Consider the following 21,858-nt stretch of genomic DNA (forward strand, 5'->3'; position numbering starts at 1 on the left):
GGGGATTGAGAGATGATGGCTAAAGAGTGCAGAGTTTCTTTTTAGGGTGGTGAAAATGTTAGAAAATTTTGATGGGGTCCAATGTATGTGTTTACTCTTTTGTTGCTTATACTTTTGACATCATATTCAATAAGCTGTTGCCTAACTCAGGTCATGAAGATTTATTCCTGTGTTTTCTTCAAAGAGGTTTAGAGTTTAAGCTCTTATACTTAGACCTATGGTTCTTTAAACTTAATTTTTGTAGATGTTGTGAGGTAGGGGTCCAAATTCATTATTTTGCATGTGGTTAACCAACTGTCCTGGCACCATTTGTAACCAGTGATGGTTACAACTATCTACATACTAAAAACCATTGAATCATACACTTTAAAGAGTGAATTTACGATATATGAATTATATATCAGTAAAGTGATAAAAAGAATTTTATCTGTCAAGCAGCTCCAGACTGCTATCTGATAAAGTATTTAAGCTGAAGCAAACATGTAATTTAAGATACACTCCCTTTATCTGGTAGAAGGCTATTGTTTGTACTTAGTGCATTATAAGTTTTTCAGACCCTTCATTATATTTGTTTGTGAAGTAGGTGTTAACCATGTGAAGTGTAATGTAAGTCTCAGAAAGGTCTAGTAAAATGCCCCTTAAGAGTGAGAACTTGAACCCAGGTTTGGACTCAGCATACAGTGCTCTTTCCATTTATATGTCAGGTTTAATTTACAGTTTTTAAATGTGGCTGGCACAGTGGCTCACAGCTGTAATTCCAGTACTTTGGGAGGCCAAGGCAGGAGCATCACTCTAGGCCAGGAGTTCAAGACCAGTGGAGGCAACATAGTGAGACCCTGTCTCTACACACCCCAAAAAAATTTAGCCAGGCATAGTCGTGTCCACCTGTAGTCCCAGTTACTTCAGGAGGCTGAGGCGATAGGATCACTTGAACCCAGGAGTTTGAGGTTACAGTGAGCTGTGATTGCACCACTGCACTCCATTGTGGGCAACAGAGTGAGACCCTGTCTCTAAAAAACAAAAAGTTTATGGAACATAATTTCTGAAATTAAGAACTCATGTAATTCACATAAACTAAACAAAGATCTCTCTATACATGCAATAAAGTAAATAAAATAAAGGGTAGGTAATTTGGCAAGGGAGGAGCCAATGAGTGTTTAGAACATTGGTGGTGAGGCTAATTTTATAGGGAAAATGACAGTCTTAAAGAAGGGGAATTGGAGGTATTCTGTAAGAAGCTGGAAATAAGAAAATGGAACAGGAATGAGAAATGAAAACTATGACTTGGGAATCAGAACTAAAAGAATGAGAGTAAGAATAAACAGGAAGACACACACAATTTGACTAGCCAAGGGACATAACTGTTAAAAAAAAAAACGAGTCAATCTGGCAGTCATAGAAGATTGAACAACATTTTGAGAACTACCAAGTTGGTAGAAAATCTGCAGTGCTTGGGTCTTGTGACTTCTAATCTGGGCTTACCACTAACTAATTTTGAAGAGGCCTTTAAATCTCTTGGGACCCCCATGGAATCAAAGTATATTAAAGTTGATAACATTAAAATCTCTCTTATTCAGATGAGGAAACTCAAATCTATGGAGGTCTTACATAAGGTCATGATTGGCAAGTAGTATAGAGACACACAGGACCCAGGCCTGCTGACTTCAGCTGTAAGAAGGGAGCTGGAACAGACAATTGCTGGGGCTCCGTCTGGTTTTCAAATTCTGTGATCTCAGTGGCCACTGTGAAAACAAATGGCTAGAACAGGTTCCATTGAATGTTATTGAAATTCCACTGAAAGGTTAATGGGAAGAATAAGAGGAGAAAAGTAAGACTAGAATTAGTGAGGAAAGTTATAAGTTAGCTGATTGTACAAGCCTGATGTGGAAAAATGGGAGAATAAAATAAAAGGCAACAAGTGGAATCCTTAAGTAAGTAATTGGGCATATTCAATAGGAACAGAGAGGAATCTTTGGTGAATAAATTAAGCAGTTATTTGTGAAACGGGAGCAACTTTCAGGAATTTTTTTTTTAAGGAACCAAGAAATACTTTAACCAGTGGGTGGGCAGACCTTTTCTGTGAAAGGCCAGATTGTAAATAGCTTGACTTTGTGTACCACAAGGTCCCTGTTGGAACTATTCAGTGCAAAAGCAGTCATAATTATATGTAAAGGAATGGGCATGGCTAGTGTCCAGTAAAACAGGACACGTAACTGAAAAAATTCCGGGACCCTGTTTCCAAGTTCTAACGTAAATTCAGTTGTCTAGCCAGGCATAGACATATAAACACAGAAGTTATTGCTGCTCATGGTTGCTTAAGGTTTCAAAAGTTTGAAATACGGCAAGTCTTTGATGCTCTTTCTTCCATCCCCAGAAGCTAAAAGTTATCTTGTACATTTTCTCATGTAAATATACTTTTAAAAATCAACTATCTTGGCAGAACTATACAATTTGTACGTTAAAGGTAGATGAGAAAAAAATGGCACGTTTTCCATTTCTTTTGAAAACCCCTTGGGAAGGTACCATGATAGTCTCTTAGGAAGTCTAATACAGAGAGCATATTATTGCTTCAGAGTAATCTACCTCTGTCAACTTTGATTACTGGAAACGGTAAAAAATTTTTTTTGCACATGCTATCATTTATTTCTCTGTTTTAAAATGGTTTTTACCGTATCTAGATCATAGAGCTGTTACATCATTTAACCTTTTAATCCTTGTTTAATCTTGGTAAGTACAGTATATATGTAATGCTTATCACCAGTCCTATCCATGTATCTCTTGTCATTTTGATTGTCAGAATGTTACTCTCTATTAGATTCCTTAGGATGAGATCATAAAGACAATATTTCCTGTGTTCTTGCATGTTGACTGGTTTATTTGTGTTTTTTTGTACTTGAAGGTCAGTTTTGTTGAATATAAAATCCTTGACTCGGCTGGGTGCGGTGACTCACGCCTGTAATCCCAACACTTTGGAAGCCGGGGGCGGATCACCTGAGGTCAGGAGTTTGAGACAAGCCTGGCCAACACGGCAAAACCCCATCTGTACTAAAAATACAAAAAAAAAGTTAGCCAGGCTTGGTGGTGGGCACCTGTAATCACAGCTACTTGGGAGGCTGAGGCAGGAGAATCACTTGAACCCGGGAGGCAGAGGTTGCAGTGAGCCGAGATCACGCCATGGCATTCCAGCCTGGAGGAGGAGAGCGAAACTCTGTCTCAAAAGAAAAAAAAAATCCTTGAGTCGCTATTTCTTTTTTCTTAAAATTTAGTCATTTAAATATATTTTTGGTGTTAGTCCTCCTGAGTTGATATTCTCAGGTAACTCACATATTTACAGTGATGTAAACTCTTTCAGTACCTAGCTTCAATGTTTTCAAAAATAGTATCAGGAAAGTTTTTTTTGTTTTTTTTAACTAATTTTTCTCTTCCCTTCTTTTTGATTTGCTTCTTTAGGGACTCCTACTGTTCATATATATCATGCCTCTTTTGCTTGTCTTTAGTGTTTGTAATGTTCCTCAAATCCTTTTTATAAAATCTCTGGCATTTTTTAAAAAATGTTATTTGTTTATTTAAAAACTTTTATTTTAGGTTCAGGGTACATGTGTAGATTTGTTATGTAGGTAAACTTGTGTCGCAGGGGTTTGTTGTACAGATTATTTCGTCACCTAGTACTAAGCCTAGTACCGAATAGTTACTTTCTCTGCTCCTCTCCCACCCTCTACCCTCCGGTAGTCCCCAGTGTGTTCCGTCTGTGTCCATGTGTTCTCATAATTTAGCTTCTGCTTATAAGTGAGAACATGCAGTGTTTGGTTTTCTGTTCTGCGTTAGTTTGCTAAGGATGATGACCTCCCGTTCCACCCATGTTCTTGCAAAGGACATGATCTTGTTCTTTTTTATGGCTGCATAGTTATACTACATTTTCTTCATCTAGTCTTCCATTGATGGGCATTTAGATTGATTCCACATCTTAGCTATTGTGAATAGTGCTGCAGTGAACATATACATGCATGTGTCTTTATGATAGAATGATTTATATTCCTTTGGGTATATACCCAGTAATGGGATTGCTGGCTCGAATGGTAGTTCTCTTTTTAGCTCTGAGGAATTGCCATACTGCCTTCCCCAACGTGTATAAGCAGTCCCTTTTCCCTGTAGCCTTGCCAGCATCTGTTACTTTTTTTTGACTTTTTTTAATATTAGCCATTCTGACAGGTGTGAGATGATAGCTCTGTGTTTTTGTTTGTTTCTTTGAGATGGAGTTTTGCTCTTTATGCCCAGGCTGGAGAGCAGTGGCACAATCTTGGCTCACTGCAACCTCTGCCTCCCGGGTTCAAACGATTCTCCTGCCTCAGCCTCCCAAATAGCTGGGATTACAGGCATGCACCACCACGCCTGGCTAATTTTTGTACTTTTAGTAGAGATGGGGTTTCACCATGTTAGTCAGGCTGGCCTCGAACTTCTGACCTCAGGTAATCCACCAGCCTCAGCCTGCCAAAGTGCTGGGATTACAGGCATGAGCCACCACGCCCGGCTGCTCATTGTGGTTTCGGTTTGCATTTCTCTGATGATTACTGATGTTGAGCATTTTTTCATATGATTATTGGCAATGTTTTTTGTTTTTTTTTTGTTTTTTTTGTTTTTTGAAAAGTGTCTGTTCATGTCCTTTGCCCACTTTCTAATGGGGTTGTTTTTTTTCCTTGTAAAATTGTGTATAGATGATGGTTACTAGACCTTTGTCAGATGCATAGTTTGCAGATGTTTTCTCATACTCTGTAGGTTGTCTGTTTACTCTTTTGATGGTTTCTTTTGCTGTGCAGAAGCTCTTTAGTTTAATTAGATTCCATTTGTCAATTTTTGCTTTTGTTGCAGTTGCTTTTGGCGTCTTTGTCATGCAATCTTTGCCAGTTCCTGTGTCCGGAATGGTATTGCCTGAGTTGTCTTCCAGGGTTTTTATAGTTTTGGGTTTTACATTGATGTCTTTCATCCATTTTGAGTTGATTTCTTTTTCTTTTTTTTTTATTATTATTATACTTTAAGTTTTAGGGTACATGTGCACAATGTGCAGGTTAGTTACATATGTATACATGTGCCATGCTGGTGTGCTGCACCCATTAACTCGTCATTAGCGAGTTGATTTCTATGTATGGTATAAGGAAGGGTTCCAGTTTCAATCTTCTGCATATGGCTAGCCAGTTATCCCAGCACCATTTATAGAATAAGGAATCCTTTCCCCATTGCTTGTTTTTGTCAGCTTTGTCGAAGATCAGATGGTCATATGTGTGGCCTTATTTCTGGGCCCCCTGATGTTCTGTTGGTCTGTGTGTCTGTCTTTGTTACAGTATCATGCTGTTTGGTTACCATAGCCCTGTAGTTTAGTTTGAAGCTGGGTAACATAATGCTTCCAGCTTTGTTCTTTTTGCTTAGGATTGTCTTGGCTTTTCGAGCTCTTTTTTGGTTCCCTATGAATTGCATTCCTGATTTGGCTCTTGGCTGTTGTTGGTTTATAAGAATGCTAGTGGTTTTTGTATATTGATTTTGTATCCTGAAACTTTGCTGAAGTTATTTTATCAGCTTAAGGAGCTTTTGCACTGAGACCATGAGGTTTTCTAGATACAGAATCATGTCATCTGCAAACAGGGATAGTTTAACTTCCTCTCTTCCTATTTGGATGCCCTTTATTTCTTTCTCTTGCCTGATTGCTCTGGCCAGGACTTCCAATACTGTGTTGAGTAAGAGTGATGAGAGAGGGCATCCTTGTCTTGTGCTGGTTCTCAAGGAGAATGCTTCCAGCTTTTGCCCATTCAGTATGATGTTGGCTGTAGGTTTGTCATATACAGCTCTTACTATTTTGAGGTGTGTTCCTTCAATTTCAATGCCTAGTTTATTGAGAGTTCTTAACATGAAGGGATGTTGAAGTTTATTGAAGGCCATTTCTGCATCTATTAAGATAATCATGTGGTTTTTGTCTTTAGTTCTGTTTATGTAATGAATCACATTTAATGATTTGCATATGTTGAACCAACCTTGCATCCCAGGGATAAAGCCTACTTGATTGTGGTGGATTAGCTTTTTGATATGCTGCTGGATTCAGCTTGCTAGTATTTTGTTGAAGATTTTTGCATCAATATGTTTTCAAAGATAATTTGCCTGAAGTTTTGATTTTTGTGTGTTTGCCAGGTTTTGGTATCAGGATGATGCTGGCCTCATAGAATGAGTTGGGGTATTGTTCCTCCTCTTCAGCTTTTTGGAATAGTTTCAGTAGAAATTGTTCCAGCTCTTGTTTGTACATGTAGAGCAGCTATTAATTCATTTGGTCCTGGGGCTTTTTTAGTTGGTAGGCTATTTACTACTGATTCAGTTTTGGCACTTGTTACTGGTGTGTTCAGGGATTCAGTTTCTTCCTGGTTCAGTCTTGGGAGAGTGGGTTTGTCCAGGAATTTATCAGTTTCTTCTAGATTTTCTAGTTTGTGTGCATGGCGGTGTTCATAGTATTCTCTGGATGGTTACTTGTATTCCTGTGGGGTCAGTGGTATCCCCTTTGTCCTAATTGTGTTTATTTGGATCTTCTCTATTCTTTGTCTAGCTAATAGTTTATCTTACTGATTTTTTTTTCAAAAATACAATTCCTGAATTCGTTGGTCTTTTGAACGGTGTTTTGTGCCTGGCTCCTTCAGTTCAGCTCTTTTTGTTATTTTTTGTCTTCTGCTAGCTCTGGAGTTGGTTTGCTCTTGTTCCTATAGTTCTTTTTGTTGTGATGTTAGGTTGTTAATGTATGTAATGTTGTTAATGTCATATGTATTGTTGATTTAATGTTAGGATGTTAGGTTGATTTGTTTTTACTTTTTCTCTTAAGATGTTTTTTGGTCTTATATTCCTATCTAAAATGACTTTTTAAAATTTCACATTTGGTCTCGAATTCTTCTTCTTCATTTCTACATTTTTTCTAATTCTTTCATGTCTTGTACCTTCTTGTGCTAATAACAGTTTTAATCCTCTCTCTCTTTTAAGCCTTCTTTCAGGCGTACTTTTATTGTCTGCAGAGATGTTATTCTGCTACTCAGTATCCATTGTATAGTAACTTTATGTAGAGCGGAGGTCCCCATCCCCCAGGCCACAGAGATGTACTGATCTTTGGCCTGTTAGGAACTGAGCCACACAGTAGGAGGTGAGCGGCGGGGCAAGTGAGCAAAGCTTCACCTGTATTTGCAGCCACCCCCCATTGCTCTCATTACTGCCTGAGCGCTGCCTCCTGTGGCGGCATCACATTCTCACAGGAGTGTGAACCCTGTTGTGAACCATGCATGCAAGTGATCTAGGTTGCACACTCCTTATGAGAATCTAATGCCTGATGATCTGTCACTGTCTCCCATCACCCCCAGATGGGACCATCTAGTTGCAGGAAAACTAGCTCAGGGCTCCCACTGATTCTACAATATGGTGAGTTTTGTGTTTATTTCATCATATATTATAGTGTAATCATAATAGAAATAAAGTACACAATAAATGTAATGTGCTTGGATCATCCCGAAACCATCCCCTCCACCTGCCGGTCTGTGGAAAAATTGTCTTCAAAGAAACCAGTCCCTGGTGCCAAAGAGGTTGAGGACTGCTGGTAGAGAGGGTTTGATTCTGATCGTTTTCTTTTTCTCATTTTTGCCTGTAATTTGTGGTGGTTTTTTGTTTTTGTTTTTGTTTTTTTGTTTTTGTTTTTGCAGGAGGTGGGGAGGATTTTGTTTGTTTGTTTGTTTTAGAATATGACTTTGTTCACATGCTAAGGAAGTCTCCATAGCCGGTTGTTTATCCTCTCCTCGTTGCATTTTGCACTTCAGGGGGGATACATTGACCCCCTAGTTTTGTTGTAAATGTTGCACTTGGATTCTTGGTTTGTTACGTAGTCAACCTGCCTGTTTTTATTCAGGAAGATTCTTTCATGCATACTGTCATTGCTGCTAATTTTTCCAGAATTCTGTTTTTAGTGCTCTAATTAGTGCTAGTTTAAAAAAAGAGTCTCTATAAAGGGAAATAGAATTAAAGTTAAATTGAATAATCAATCAAATACTTGTTGAGGTTCACTGACTTGGTGAACCACTTTGTTTCAGGCTTCTGCAGGATTGCATTGAGCTGAAAGATGTATACGAATATATTGAACTAGCAAGCCAGTCACTGTGATGACTTGTTTTGGCAAAGAGAAAAGATTTTACTCACAAGACTGCCAAATGAGGAGATGGGAGAACAAATCTCAAACCCACCTCTCCAAAGATGGGATTTTAAGGATGTTTTTGGAATAGAGTACCAAGGTTCTCCAAGGTGTGGGGAAGAGAGATTGGGGGTAAGGAAAAGTGAGTTAGTTAGGATCTGCATACATGTAGTCAAGTTATACAGCTCTTCATAGAATGCATGTGTGAAAAATGGCAGTATCACCATGATCTGAGGAAGGAGGTTTTGGCCCTCTGACATCAAACGGTCACCTCTTTGGGCATTCATGCAGGCCCAGTTGAAGGGTCGGTGGTCTTAATCAGCTTGAAGTGGACAAGAACGGCCAGCTGGTTCCTGGAAATAACTTTCAGCAACTGTTACTGTAGTGACCCACATTCAGAAGCTGTCTATAAGGAAGTTCATGGGAGATTTGCTATGTGACTTGCTAGTGGGGATTTGAAAATACATCAACTAGAAGTAAGCGATGAAGAAGGCAGGTTAAGTTTGGCGGGCTTAATCCAGGTTAGCCTTCGATTTTAAATATGTGACTTCCTCCCAAATAGGGCCTTGATAACCCAGGCTACTTGTGGTGCTGCGTGTTAAGTAGCACAAGTGTGTACATGTGCCCCAGCACATGTACAGGATGGACCACTTCTGTGAAAGCCAAGGGTGGTTTTATGAATGAGATGACGTGGAACCTGGGTTTTGAAAGATGAGCTGAAGCTTGCAAGATTGATAAGGTAATAAGGAAATCCTAGGCAGAGAGGAGATGTTAAGCCATAGTTTGATATTGCATGATCTGCCTAAGCAGGAATCAGTATTTAAGTGGGTTTAGAGCAAAGACTGGGGTGCTGGGAAGCAAGTTTGTAGTTGTAGTCAAAGGCATTGCATGCTAAGGAAGTCCACCAACTCCTCTTCTCCATTTTTGCTTAATTGGTGTAGACTGAGGATCGTGCATCAGCAAGCAGTTTTGAAATTGTTCCCAAGTGATTCTTACCTGCAGCCCGGGTAAGAAGTCGCAGGCCTCCTGGATAGTCATTAAGTGAACTGTGGTAAGCACTGATGTAGCAGGATTACCTGCCCTACTAGGTGCCGGAACTGCATTTACTTGCTCACAAGTAATTTTTTAAAATGTATGCTCGCATCCCTGCCTTGCTTATTGAAAGTTCCTAATGTTTTTGGTTATTTCTTTAATCTTTTTATATTTTTAACTTTTAAATAAAAGAAGAAAATAAAAGAACTACCAAACAAGATGTAAGTTCATACTGTAAAATTACATAGAGTAATTTTTCAAATTACTAAATTACAAAGATTAGTCCCCACTTCTTTGAAGGAGAAAAAAAGGGAAAGGATAATCCTTTACTAAGGCTGGGGTGTTTAGGTTTTTTTCCCAGCATTTTGCAGTTACAAACAGTCTGCAGTGAATAACCTTGTGCGTTTGTTATCTTTGTATTGTGAGAGAGATATGTGTATCTTTAGGGTACTTTCTAGAAGCTAGTTTGCTCTGTCAAAAGATAGTACATTTGTAGTTTTGTTAGGTTACTGCCAAATTCCTCTCCTGAAAGTTGTAGCTATTTGTGTGCCATCAGTAGTAGACTGCCTGTTTCCTATAGCCTCCCTTTTCTGAAATATGTTGTACTTTAATGTTTCTGTTCTTGGTGTTCTTTGGTTTTAATTTGCATTTATCTGTGGGTTTTAACATCTCATGTATCTTTTGTAAATTGTTTGTTTCATTGTTCTATTTTGTTGTTTTTTTTTTCTCCCTTCATGTTTAAGTAGTTCTTAATATCGACATTTTCAAAGTGTGGTCTGTGGACTCCTAAAGGTCCCTGAAACCTTTTTAGGTTCAAGGGCAAAACTCTTTGTATTCAATATGAAGGTATTTCTTATCTTCTTTGCTGTGTTATTATTTGAGTGAAGGTTCAGAAACAATGGTGATTAAAACTGTGGGCTTTGTAGCCCAAATCAAGGCAGTGCCACCAAACCTTATAATAGTCATTGTCACACACTCGTAGATTAAAAGAACAATTTCAGTTTTATTTAAGAATGACTTGAAACAGTAAGAACTATGTCTTGTTACTTTCCAACCCTTGAATACACACGTTTTCAGTAGTCTAGGCATGCAAACAGGAAGTGTGCCTAAAGTACTTCTGCCTTGTACTAAAGTACTTACGTGATTGTTTGAATTGCAGCCGTGTATTGAGTGGGGGGTGGAAGGCAGGCGTCACTTTTACTTGAACAATTGTTTACTTGAAGGAATGTATGGTTATCCAAACTTGAATATTTGACAAACATATTTCTCCAAAATGAATGAATACCTTGCTTCAAGGAGAACAATTCTTGATAGTATTTGTTGCTAACAATGAAAACTGATTTTTAACACAAAATTTAAAATTTGAGAAATTTTTATCTGCCACCATAAGCTCAGTAGCTTTTCAGTACTTAAAGACTTTTTTGATAACCTTGATAGTGATATTAACACATGATTTTAAAATACACTGTGTGGTGAAATGTGGCATCATTTGGAAGATTTGCCTAACTCAGGGAACCAGTATTTTCCAAAAGACTAAGGCATGCTATAGTAAAATTATACGTGGATAAAATACTCATTCAGAGTGTAAAATAGGCCAATAGATATTCATGCAACAGTACAGACAGTTGAATGATATGGTTTCAAACTGTACGTTGTTACTCTCCTTTAGGAAACTATCATTTATTAAGTTTTTGGCATAAAATCAAACATGAATTTTCGTAATTACCTAAAAAGGCTACTAAAATAACTCTTCTTTTTCAATGACTGTATATGTGTATGAAAAGCTGGATTTTCGTGTACTTTAACAAAAAGCAACATACTTAAAACAGGGTTTGTTACAGTGGATTTTCACAAACTTTGTTTTCTCTTCAGCGGTGAAAATCAAATTTTGTCAAAGGCTTTTTCAGGATCTTGGAGATAATCATATAATTTTTTTCTTTAGATTTATTAATAAGATATATTATGCCAGTGGATTTCCTACTAATCTTGCATTCCTGGAATTAATCCCTTTTTCATGGAGTATTTATGTAGTGTTGGCCTTTGTTTGCTTATTTTTATTTTGTATTTTGCACTGATATAAATAAATTATGTTGAGCTGTAATATTGAGGGGTTGGTCATTATCATGGACAGTCATCAGCTTTCAGTGTCAGTATTATACTTGCTTCATAAAAAGAATTTAGAAGCTTTCCTTGATATCAGTGTTCTGAAACATTATATTGTATTGAGGCTGTTTGGATATTGCATGTTTTGGCACAGTTTCCCTGGGAAATCATTTGTGCCTGGTGCCTTTTTGTGGGATAATTCCCTCATAAATTTTGCTGCTTTTTTCTCCAGAAATTGGGCTGTTTAAGCTTTTTATTTATAATAGGGTCAATTTTGGCAATCTATATTTCCTTCAGGAATTATGTTTCCTTTAGGTTTTCAAATTTATTTGAATTTGTTCTGTAGTCTCTTATGTTTTCTATGCCATACTAATAGTCATTTGTCTCTAATCGTTTATTTTTGAAGTTTTAGTCCTGCTTTTAATTTGAAATTTGGATATTGTCTTTGAATTATGATGAGTGTATGGTTTTGTGTACAGTAGTCCCCTCTGAGCCATGGGGTATATGTTCCCCCAGTGGATGCCCGAATTCGTGGATAGTATCAAACCCAGTTTTGCTATTAATTGGAGCACATTTCTGTGCCTGTCTTCCACTCACAAGTTTAATGCCTTTTCCATCTTAAATAAGCACTTACCATGAACTGTGGCGAAACCCTTGCAATTTTAGGTGTGACAGCAAAACCAGCACAAATTTCCTTTTCCTTCACAATTTCACTAGTAGAAGATTCCTTCTCCCTGTCGATCTTAGTAACCTCAGCATATGATTTTTTTTTTTTTTTTCTGTATTAACTGGAGGACTTTGGCCTTCTCTGTTGAAGGAAACACTTTACAGCTTTTCTTTGGCATACCGAATTGCCAGCATCACTACTACTGCACTTTGGGGTCATGATTAAGTAAAATAAGGGTGACTTGAACACAAGCATTGTGTTACCTCTCCACAGTTGATCTCATAACTGTGACAGCTACTGAGTGACTAATGGGTGGGGACCCCCTATGGCATGGAGACACTGGACAAAGGGATGATTCACGTCTTAGATGGGACATAGCAGGATGGCAAAATATTTCATCACGTCTTAGATGGGACGTAGCAGGATGGCAAAATATTTCATCACACTACTCATAACGGTGTGCAATTTAAATCTTACCAATTGTTTATTTCTGAAGTTTTCCATTTAAAATTTTCAGACTGCAGTTGACCTGAAGTAACTGAAAGCAAAGAACATGAAACCGAGGATAAGGGAGAACCACTGTAGTTGGTCTATTTTTGTTCTATTAAATTTTGGGGGAATATATAGAGAAACAGATTCAGATGGTTGCCATTATCTTCAGCTACTCAGAAATTTCCCTGTTTGTTATTATTTTCTTTTTTCATATTAACTTTTTTGTATTTGCTTTATTGCCATATAATTCACATACCATACAATTAAAGTATGCAATTCATTGGTTTTTAGCATGTTCCGAGTTGTGTGACCATCACCAGAGTCCATTTTAAAACATTTTTATTACTAGGGAAAAAAAAAACACCTCCCATTGAACTGTCACCACCTCCAATCCCTGTAGCCCTAGACAGCCACCATTCAAGTTTTTGTCTTTATAGATTTGCCTTTCTGAGCATTTTATATAAACGGAGTAATAGAATCTATTAACCTTTGTGACTGGTTTCTTCACCTTAGCATGGTGTTTTCAGGGTTGATTCATGTTATACTATGTATGAGTACTTCATTCCTTTTTACACACAATGTTTCATTGTATGGATATATACCACGTTTTATCCATTCATCAGTTGATGGACAGTTGGAATAGTTGGTATTTATTCATTTTTAAGAAGAGTTTTTTTTCTTTTGCTACTTCTATAGGCTTTGGGATAGGAGGACAGGTGATGTATGCACTATTCATGGTGAAAATCGTCTCCTCTGTTGCGGACTGGAAAGCTGAGGGAGGAAGTTGTTACCTTTGTCCTAAGGCAGTTTGAATTGTACAGTTTTATACGAAAACATATATTTCTGGCTTAATGATTCTGTAGCCTTAAGAAAATGTATGATGTCTCTTTAAACTTCTCTTAAGTACTTCATATCCTTTCTAGGGAATAGTGATTTCTTTGAGATCAGGTAATTTTTTAACAACCTGGAAAATATTTTGAATTTTTTATATACCGGCCTGTCCTGAGTCATTGTGGTAAAGATTCTTGGCTCTTTCAGAAGTGCATAGCTTATTATAATTTAGTTTTTAAAAAAGGTAATTTTACAATGTTTGTTCAATATGGCTAATGTACACCTTCTATTGTATAGTGTGCACATTATATTCTACAGAGATTTTTAGAAGTTGGCAGAAGTTGTTGAAAGAAGTTGAAATAACTAATACTTGATTTTCAAAGCAATTGATATTTATGTAAAATGACAAAGGGTGTATATGCTGGATAAGTCTGTCATCTTCTAAATCAGTTGCCAGGATGACTGATGATCACACTGGGCTCTGCCAGTCTCCTCAGGACCTCTTCTGATAATCAAAAATAAAGTCAGGATTTCAGTGTTAATAATTTTTCATTGTCTTTTGGTTTTTAAAGAACATGTATATAGTTGGTGATTTTTAATATTCTATTATGTCCAGTAGTTATTACAGCATGCATTCTTGTACAAGGATAATTCTAATAGGTAACCATGCAGGTGAGTGTTTATGGATCACAGATATAAGATTGTAATTTTTATATTTTGGTTTCTCTAGGTTGTAGAGTATGATATAACAATTATTTTTGTCCTTAATAGCAATATTTTACTGTAATTTTTACTTTAGGCTCCTGGATTTGGATTTGGAATTGCAATATCTGGTGGACGAGATAATCCTCATTTTCAGAGTGGGGAAACGTCAATAGTGATTTCAGATGTGCTGAAAGGAGGACCAGCTGAAGGACAGCTACAGTAAGAGTGCTGCTTATCGTGGGCACCTGTGCAACAAGCAGTGTTCCTGTCCTCAGGCACTGGCCTACTGTCTTACACTGTCTTAGTGATTTTGCCATATTCACACACCAGCTGTGCCATGCTTCATATATTTTTCCTTAAATTAACATATATTTACTTAAGAGGGAAACTGGCCAGGTGTGGTGGCTCACTCCTGTATTCCTAGCACTTTGGGAGGCTGAGGCAACCGGGAGTTCGAGACCAGCCTGGGCAATGCAGTGAGATCCCCATCTCTACAAAAGAAGTTGAAAAATCAGCTGGGCATGGTGGCTTGTGCCTTTAGTCCCAGCTGCTTGGGAGGGCAAGGCAGGAGAATCCCTTGAACTTAAGAGTCTGAGGCTGCAATGAGCCATGATTTCACCACTGTACTCCAGCCCGGGTAACAGAGTGAGACACTGTCTCCAAAGAAAATAAAGGAAGCTTTATCCCTATTAAAAATGGAAAGCTAGTATCACTCACTTTAAATAGAATGTGTAACTGTAAAAATAGTGAAAAAGAAAATTTATAACTCCTTTTGGGTAGAATCTAGCCTTCAGAAGCCTCTCTCCCCAAGTCTTGCACCCTTTTTGTTCCCTATGAAGATTAGTAAGATAAAGAGAAACACAAAATATACTAGCAAAATAATGGCACTATAATTAGAAGAATTAAAAGATGAAAAACTTAAAAGGGAGTAAGTTTTCCAGCTGTATGACTTAGTATCATTTAATGCCCTGTAACTGTACTACCAAGAATCATTTCATGTATGTGATATCTGTTCAGTCTTTTGGGGAAATACTTTGTTAATGACTTAAAAAAATTAAGGACCTGTGGTTAGTTACTTGTTAAACATTCTGTGGAGAAATCTGAAAGTAGATCGGTTGACATTATTTTATCATTGATCTGAAGAGAAATTAATTAATTGGCTCATAATAAGAATACATTTTAGAAGTACCTATCTTGAAAATATCATCATAAACTTACCAGAATGTTTTTCTCTAACATATTATTTTGTGCCCTTTTCCCCTTAGGGAAAATGACCGAGTTGCAATGGTTAACGGAGTTTCAATGGATAATGTTGAACATGCTTTTGCTGTTCAGCAACTAAGGAAAAGTGGGAAAAATGCAAAAATTGTAAGTATCTTTTCTCTTTAATTTAGTAAAGGTACCCCAACTTCATTGTTGATACATTTCTGGTATTTGAATTTATTCTTCCCATTTAAGGAAAACTGAAACAATAGTTCCAAAGTTAGTTGTTTACACTTGAGTGTTTCTTCTAACACTGGTGTGGTTTGTCACTGGTATGTGTATTTTCTCAGTTTAGATACCAGGATTTTTTTCAATTGAAAAAGGAAAGGGGACAGTTAAATAGTTACCTCTTTTTTTTTTTTTTTTTTTTTTGGAGACGGAGTCTCACTCTGTTGCCTGGGCTGGAGTGCAGTGGTGCGATCTCAGCTCACTGCAAGCTGTGCCTCCTGGGTTCACACCATTCTCCTGCCTCAGCCTCCTGAGTAGCTGGGACTACAGGCGCTCAACACCACGCCCGGCTAATTTTTTGTATTTTTAGTAGAGACAGGGTTTCACCGTGTTAGCCAGGATGGTCTCGATCTCCTGACCTCGTGATCTGCCAGCCTCGGCCTCCCAAAGTGCTGGGATTACAAGCGTGAGCCACCGCACCCGGCCGAATAGTTACCTCTTTTTGGCTTAATGTTTCCTCCTCTTTTCCTCCTCTACCAGTCACATGCTGCATGACAGTGTTTTGGTCAACAGCAGACCACATATCTGACAGTGGTTCCATAAGATTATAGTACTGTGTTTAGCTTTACCGTGTTTAGATACACACATGGTTACCATTGTGTTACAGTCGCTTACAGTATTCAGTTCAGTAACATGCTGTACAGGCTTGTAACCGAGGAGCAATAGGCTATGCCAGGTAGCCTAGATGTGTAGTAGGCTATACCATCTGGGTTTGGGAAGATACGTTCTGTGATGTTCACACAAAGACAGAATTGCCTAATAATTCACTTCTCATAATAGATATATTATGTTACTGTACTGGATACTGTAGGCAGCTGTAAAACAATGGTAAGTATGTGTATGTCTAAACATGGAGAAAGTACAGTAAAAATATATAATGGATAAAAAAATGATATGCCTGTTTAGTGCACTTACTATGAATGGAGCTTGCAGGACTGGAAGTTGCTCTGAGTGAGTCAGCGAGTCAGCGAGTGAGTGGTGAGTGAATGTGAAGTCCTAGGACATCACTGTACAGTACTGTAGACTTTGTAAACACTATACATTTAGGCTGCACTAAGTTTATTTTTAACGTTTTAATATTTTTAAAGTATTTAATATTTTATAAATTTATAAAATCTATTTAAAAGTCTTCTTTCTTCAATAATAAACCTTAGCTTACTGAAACTTCTTTAACCTATAAACTTTCTAACTTTTTGACTCTCGTAATAACAAACACATTGTACAGCTGTACAAAAATATTTAAAATTTTTTAGGTTTTTTTTTTTTTTTTGAGACAGAGTCTCGCTCTGTCGTCCATACTGGAGTGCAGTGGCGTGATCTTGGCTCACTGCAAGCTCAGCCTCCCGAGTAGCTGGGACTACAGGCACCCGCCACCACAGCTAATTTTTTTGTATTTTTAGTGGAGACAGGGTTTCACCATGTTAGCCAGGATGGTCTTGATCTCCTGATGGAGGCTGTCTCGTGATCCGCCCGCCTCGGCCTCCCAAAGTGCTGGGATTACAGGCTGTTTGTGTTTTTTTAACACATGGTTTTGCTTTGTCACCCAGGCTAGAGTGCAATGGCGTGATCTTGGCTCACTGCAACCTCCGCCTCCCTGGTTCAGGTGATTCTCGTGCCTGAGCCCTGGGATTACAGGTGATCGCTACCAAGCCCGTATTTTGTATTTTTAGTAGAGACGGGGTTTTGTCATGTTAGCCAGGCTGGTATTGAACTCCTGGCCTCAAGTGATCTGCCTGCCTTGGCCTCGCAAAGTTCTGGGATTACAGGTATGAGCCACCGCACCTGGCCTAAAATTTTTTTTCACTTTTTAAACTTTTTTAGTTAAAACTAAGACACAGGCACACACATTAGCCTAGGGCTACCCAGGATCAGGGTCATCAGTGTCACTGTCTTCCACCTCCACAGCTTGTCCTAGTGGGAGGTCTTCAGGGGCAGTAACACGCATGGAGCCATCATCTCCTATGACAACAATGCCTTCTTGTGGAACACCTCCTGAAGGACCTACCTGAGGCTGTTTTCTCAGTTAACATTTAGAAAAAAAATAAGTAGAGGGAGTACACTCTGGAATAATGATAAAAAGTTTAGCATAGTAAATACATAAACCAGTAACATAGTCATTATCAAGTATTATATTCTGTACATATTGTATCTGCTACACTTCTATTCCACTGGTAGCATAGTAGCTTTGTTTATACCAGCATCATCACAAACATAAGTACTGCAGTGCACCCACAACATTATGACCCTGTGGTGTCCCTAGGTGATAGGAGATTTTCAGCTGCATCGTAATATCATGGGGCCTCTGCAGTACTTATTGTCCATTGTTTTACGTGGTGCATGACTGTGTAGGTATCCACATGGCCATGCAACATTTCACTATGCATATATATTTATCCAACCCACTCATTCACAGGCATTTCAGTGTCCAGTCCACAAGTATTTTTTTAAAATTCAGCTGCAAAAATCATCATATTGCTACCTACTTCCTTAGTTAATTTTTAGAATAATTTTCTAGGAGTGGCTTTTCAGAGTCAAAGGGCCTGAATGACTTTTGATGTATGTATTGCCAGTTTGTCCTTCAGAAAATCAGTAGGCTGTTGAGAGTTCAGTTTTCAACAGGTCCTAAATCTTTGCCAAACTGATAAACAGGTGTTTCAAATGAAACATTTTAAATCACAAGTGGATTTGATCCTCTCATGGTGTATTTACTACCCATTTGTTTTTTCATTTATCTGTTCATGTCCTTTGCATTATATGGTGGTGATGGTCATACTAGAGTGTTTTCTGTAGTCAGATTATTAGCCATTTGTCATACTTACCTCATGTGTTGTTATCCTCTCTGCTTTTGTGAATGCTTGTAAGTTGTTTGTGTTTGTTGTTTTGTAACATTTTGTTACAACATTGAAATGTTTTCATTTTTATTTTGTAATGTCTGTCAGACTTTCGCTTTATTGGTTCTGCCTTGGTGTCATGCTTCCAAAAGCCTTTTAATTGCAAAAACCTCTCTTGTATTTTGTTCTAGTACTTACACGGCATCATTTTGTTTTATTTTACCTTTGAGACTTCAATTAAGCTAAACTATTTTGAAGTAGGCATTTTTTTTCCTAAAAATTTTGATTCCAAATTGTTCATAGTGTTAAAATCTAGCATAGTTGTCACACCTACTAATTATTATTCATGTTTATAACTGTTAACTCATAAGTAGAGAATCACAGTAGGACTGGTTACCTTTCAATAAGTTAAGCACCTACTAGATGCAAGCATTGCATTATATGTACAGTTAAATGCATGGTAAGGAACTTCTCAAAAAACTCAAATCTTAGTGGGCTGGATAGGTATACATACTGATAACCATATAATGCACGTCATCTGAGGTTGATAGGTCAGGTACAGTAGAATCCCAAAGAGGTGGCGCACCCTTACAGGAATGATAGGGAAAGCCTTGAGTGCTCATCTGCTCAACTTTGTTTTTGTTTATTACTAGGGAGGAACTGAAGATTAAAATACTACTAATACCAGGTATTGCTTCCAATATAATATGTTGGAAATTAAGTAGAAGTGAGATGTAAAAGCAGGCAGCTAGCATTAGGAATGCTTTACAGAAAATATTACCCTATAAGGACTTCAGCTGTGGGTTGCTCCAAGAGGAGAAGGGCAGCCTTTCTCTTTCAGTTCATAACAGGGCATTGGCTGTCCTCCTTTTCACATGCTGGCCTCTGCTCTTTCTCATCCTTGAGCTTCAGCGTTGTTTCCTCAGAATGGCCCTCTGCTCAGGCCCTCATCCTGATCCTGAACCAGTATCTGATAATAATAGTAGTAGTCATAGGAAGCAGTAGTATTAAGTGTAGAGCAGCCCTTTGAAGAAGTTTAGCCACATAGAGAAGAGATGAAAGATGGTAACATGCAGGTGAATAGCAAGACAGAGAAATAGAAGATTAATTGGGGGAGCTTAGTAGGTAGAGGACAGATTTTGGGTAAATAAAGAGATTGAAGTTTCAGGTAACCTGGAGTATGGTAATTGATGAAGAAAAAAGTCTTAGGGGTAGGTAGAGATGAGAATGAGAGCTCAAATACAAGGGTTTCGTTCATCCAGGGAGAAGATCGCCTTGGTCTTTGAGGCCAGAAGGAAGGAGGACCAAATAAATGAGACACTGAAAAAATTTAGGAGGGGAGGGGGAGTAAAATGGCACTGATCTCCTTAAAGCAGGCTGAGTGGCTGGGATCTTGAAGAATGGTTGTAGAATACCTACATTAGCAAATTCCATAGAGAGGCAACGATATGTAAATGAAAGGATTGCTGAACAAGAGCAAGACTTCTGTAAAATGAATTTACAAAGGGCCTCATCAGCAAAGTGTGGAAGTGAAGGTAATAATAGGACTGGAGTTTGTCATGGCAGATGATTGAGGGGTCAAGAAAAAGTCATTTAAATATGGCAACAGGATGTCTCATGCAAACTTGGGGGGAACGCAAGTGAAACCAGGATGGAACTGATGAACTGAGAGTAAGAGAAGATGAAGGAATTGGAAATAAGATAGTGAAAAGTTTCAGTAGCTCCAGGTGTCCGACATAGAAGACAAGGAGCGATACACAAGGAGATCCTGTAGAACTACAGTGAGGTCAAGTGTATACTATTGTGAGAAGGCAAAGTGTAGTCCACAGATTACAGGGCCGCTCAGTCAGCAGGTGTAGTACATGTAGATCGTCAGCTTGCAGAGAATGAAGGAAATAAGTGGACAGGCAATACAGAGCCAGTTACCAGAGTCATTGAGAAAAGAATGCCAGAGGGAAGAATTTGCACCTAGACTGGGAGTACGAATTGAAGAGATCCAGAGACTGAAAGCAGTTTGTGTTGGTGAAGTACAGCTTAGTTAATTAGCTCCAACATATTATTGAATGTTAGTGCGGCTATAGAATAAATTTATCTCTTAGAGGTTTGGGGCAATTGTGGGCTTTGATATGGATGCATTCTAAAATTTTTAAGGAAGCAAGTTGGACTTGGAAGTTTGCTGTGGTTTTGGTAGCACCTAGAGTATATTTGATGGCATTAGAGTACAGTGCTGTCCTTTTTATTCAAACCACCAACAGTTGTTAGTTTCCCTGTAAGCTTGTGATTATTACATCAGGAAGATCTTTCTGTGTGAAGTAAATAAAGAGGTTTTTAGGCCCACTCTTTCTTATTTGTGCTTAACCAGATCTGTTTATCAGGAGAACAGAAAACACAGCCTTTATGGAAATATATTCCTTAGAAATTTGTTGTTGTTGTTTGTGTATTGTTTCTTGCTGGTTCATAGTTAATATGGGATGAGAAGTGTAATGTTCCTTTGTGTTTGGAACTGAACGTACATATATGAAAATCAGTCAACTTATTTTTTAACCTTTTTAACTTGCAGACAATTAGAAGGAAGAAGAAAGTTCAAATACCAGTAAGTCGTCCTGATCCTGAACCAGTATCTGATAATGAAGAAGATAGTTATGATGAGGAAATACATGATCCAAGAAGTGGCCGGAGTGGTGTGGTTAACAGAAGGAGTGAGAAGATTTGGCCGAGGGATAGAAGTGCAAGTAGAGAGAGGAGTTTGTCTCCGCGGTCAGACAGACGGTCAGTGGCTTCCAGCCAGCCCGCTAAACCCACCAAAGTCACACTGGTGAAATCCCGGAAAAATGAAGGTATTCTCTGCCAACTCTTGCTGTTATTTTCACTTGAAAATTTAAAACTAATTTTAATGAGAAAGTACAGTTGCTGTCTCTTCATGTCTTTGCTTTGTGGTCTTCGTGTTTGTGTTCTATCACTATAAGTCAAATCCTGTTATGGCAGGCTTCAGGGACTGTTCATTTTTTTCTTTTGGAACAGATAACACTTCAAGTGAATTGTCCAGGGCTTGGCTTTTGGATTTGTAGTGATGAGAATAGCCAAGTACAAATTATGCTAACAAGAAATGTCACACCATCACCAAATGGAAATTCAGTGTTTTTCTTAACTGTTAGTAGTGTAATCATGGAGAGAAATCTTGGGAGTGTTGTTGTTGTTGTTGTTGTTGTTACAAGGTCTGGTTCTGTCACCCAGGCTGGAGTGCAGTGGCACAATCTCAGGTCCCTGTAACCTCTGCTTCCTGGGCTCAAGCAGTCCTCCCACTTCAGCCTCCCTGGTAGCTGGAACTACAAGTACATGCCACCATGTCCAGCTAATTTTTTTATTTTGGGTAGAGACAGAGTTTTTGCCATGTTGCCCAAGCTGTTCTCAAATTGGTGAGCTCCAGCAGTTCACCTGCCTCGGCCTCCCACAGTGCTGGGATTATAGGCGGGAAGCCACTGTGCCCCGCTGGGACTTCTTCCCCCTCACTC

General features: G+C 38.3%; 1 protein-coding gene across 6 annotated transcripts in view; it reads left to right on the forward strand.

Annotated features, from left to right (window-relative positions):
* The window catches only part of TJP1 (tight junction protein 1), a 121,077-nt gene that overhangs the window by 34,668 nt on the left and 64,551 nt on the right, over nt 1–21,858 (forward strand). For all 6 annotated transcript variants that reach the window (XM_054450550.2, XM_054450552.2, XM_054450553.2 and 3 more), the window contains exons 3-5: nt 14,119–14,243; nt 15,290–15,392; nt 20,907–21,183. In XM_054450550.2, the coding sequence (XP_054306525.1) occupies nt 14,119–14,243; nt 15,290–15,392; nt 20,907–21,183 (505 nt within the window). The remainder of the gene's footprint in view (nt 1–14,118; nt 14,244–15,289; nt 15,393–20,906; nt 21,184–21,858) is intronic.

The sequence above is a fragment of the Pongo pygmaeus genome, chromosome 16, assembly GCF_028885625.2.
Source record: "Pongo pygmaeus isolate AG05252 chromosome 16, NHGRI_mPonPyg2-v2.0_pri, whole genome shotgun sequence".
Taxonomy (NCBI): Eukaryota; Metazoa; Chordata; class Mammalia; order Primates; family Hominidae; genus Pongo; species Pongo pygmaeus.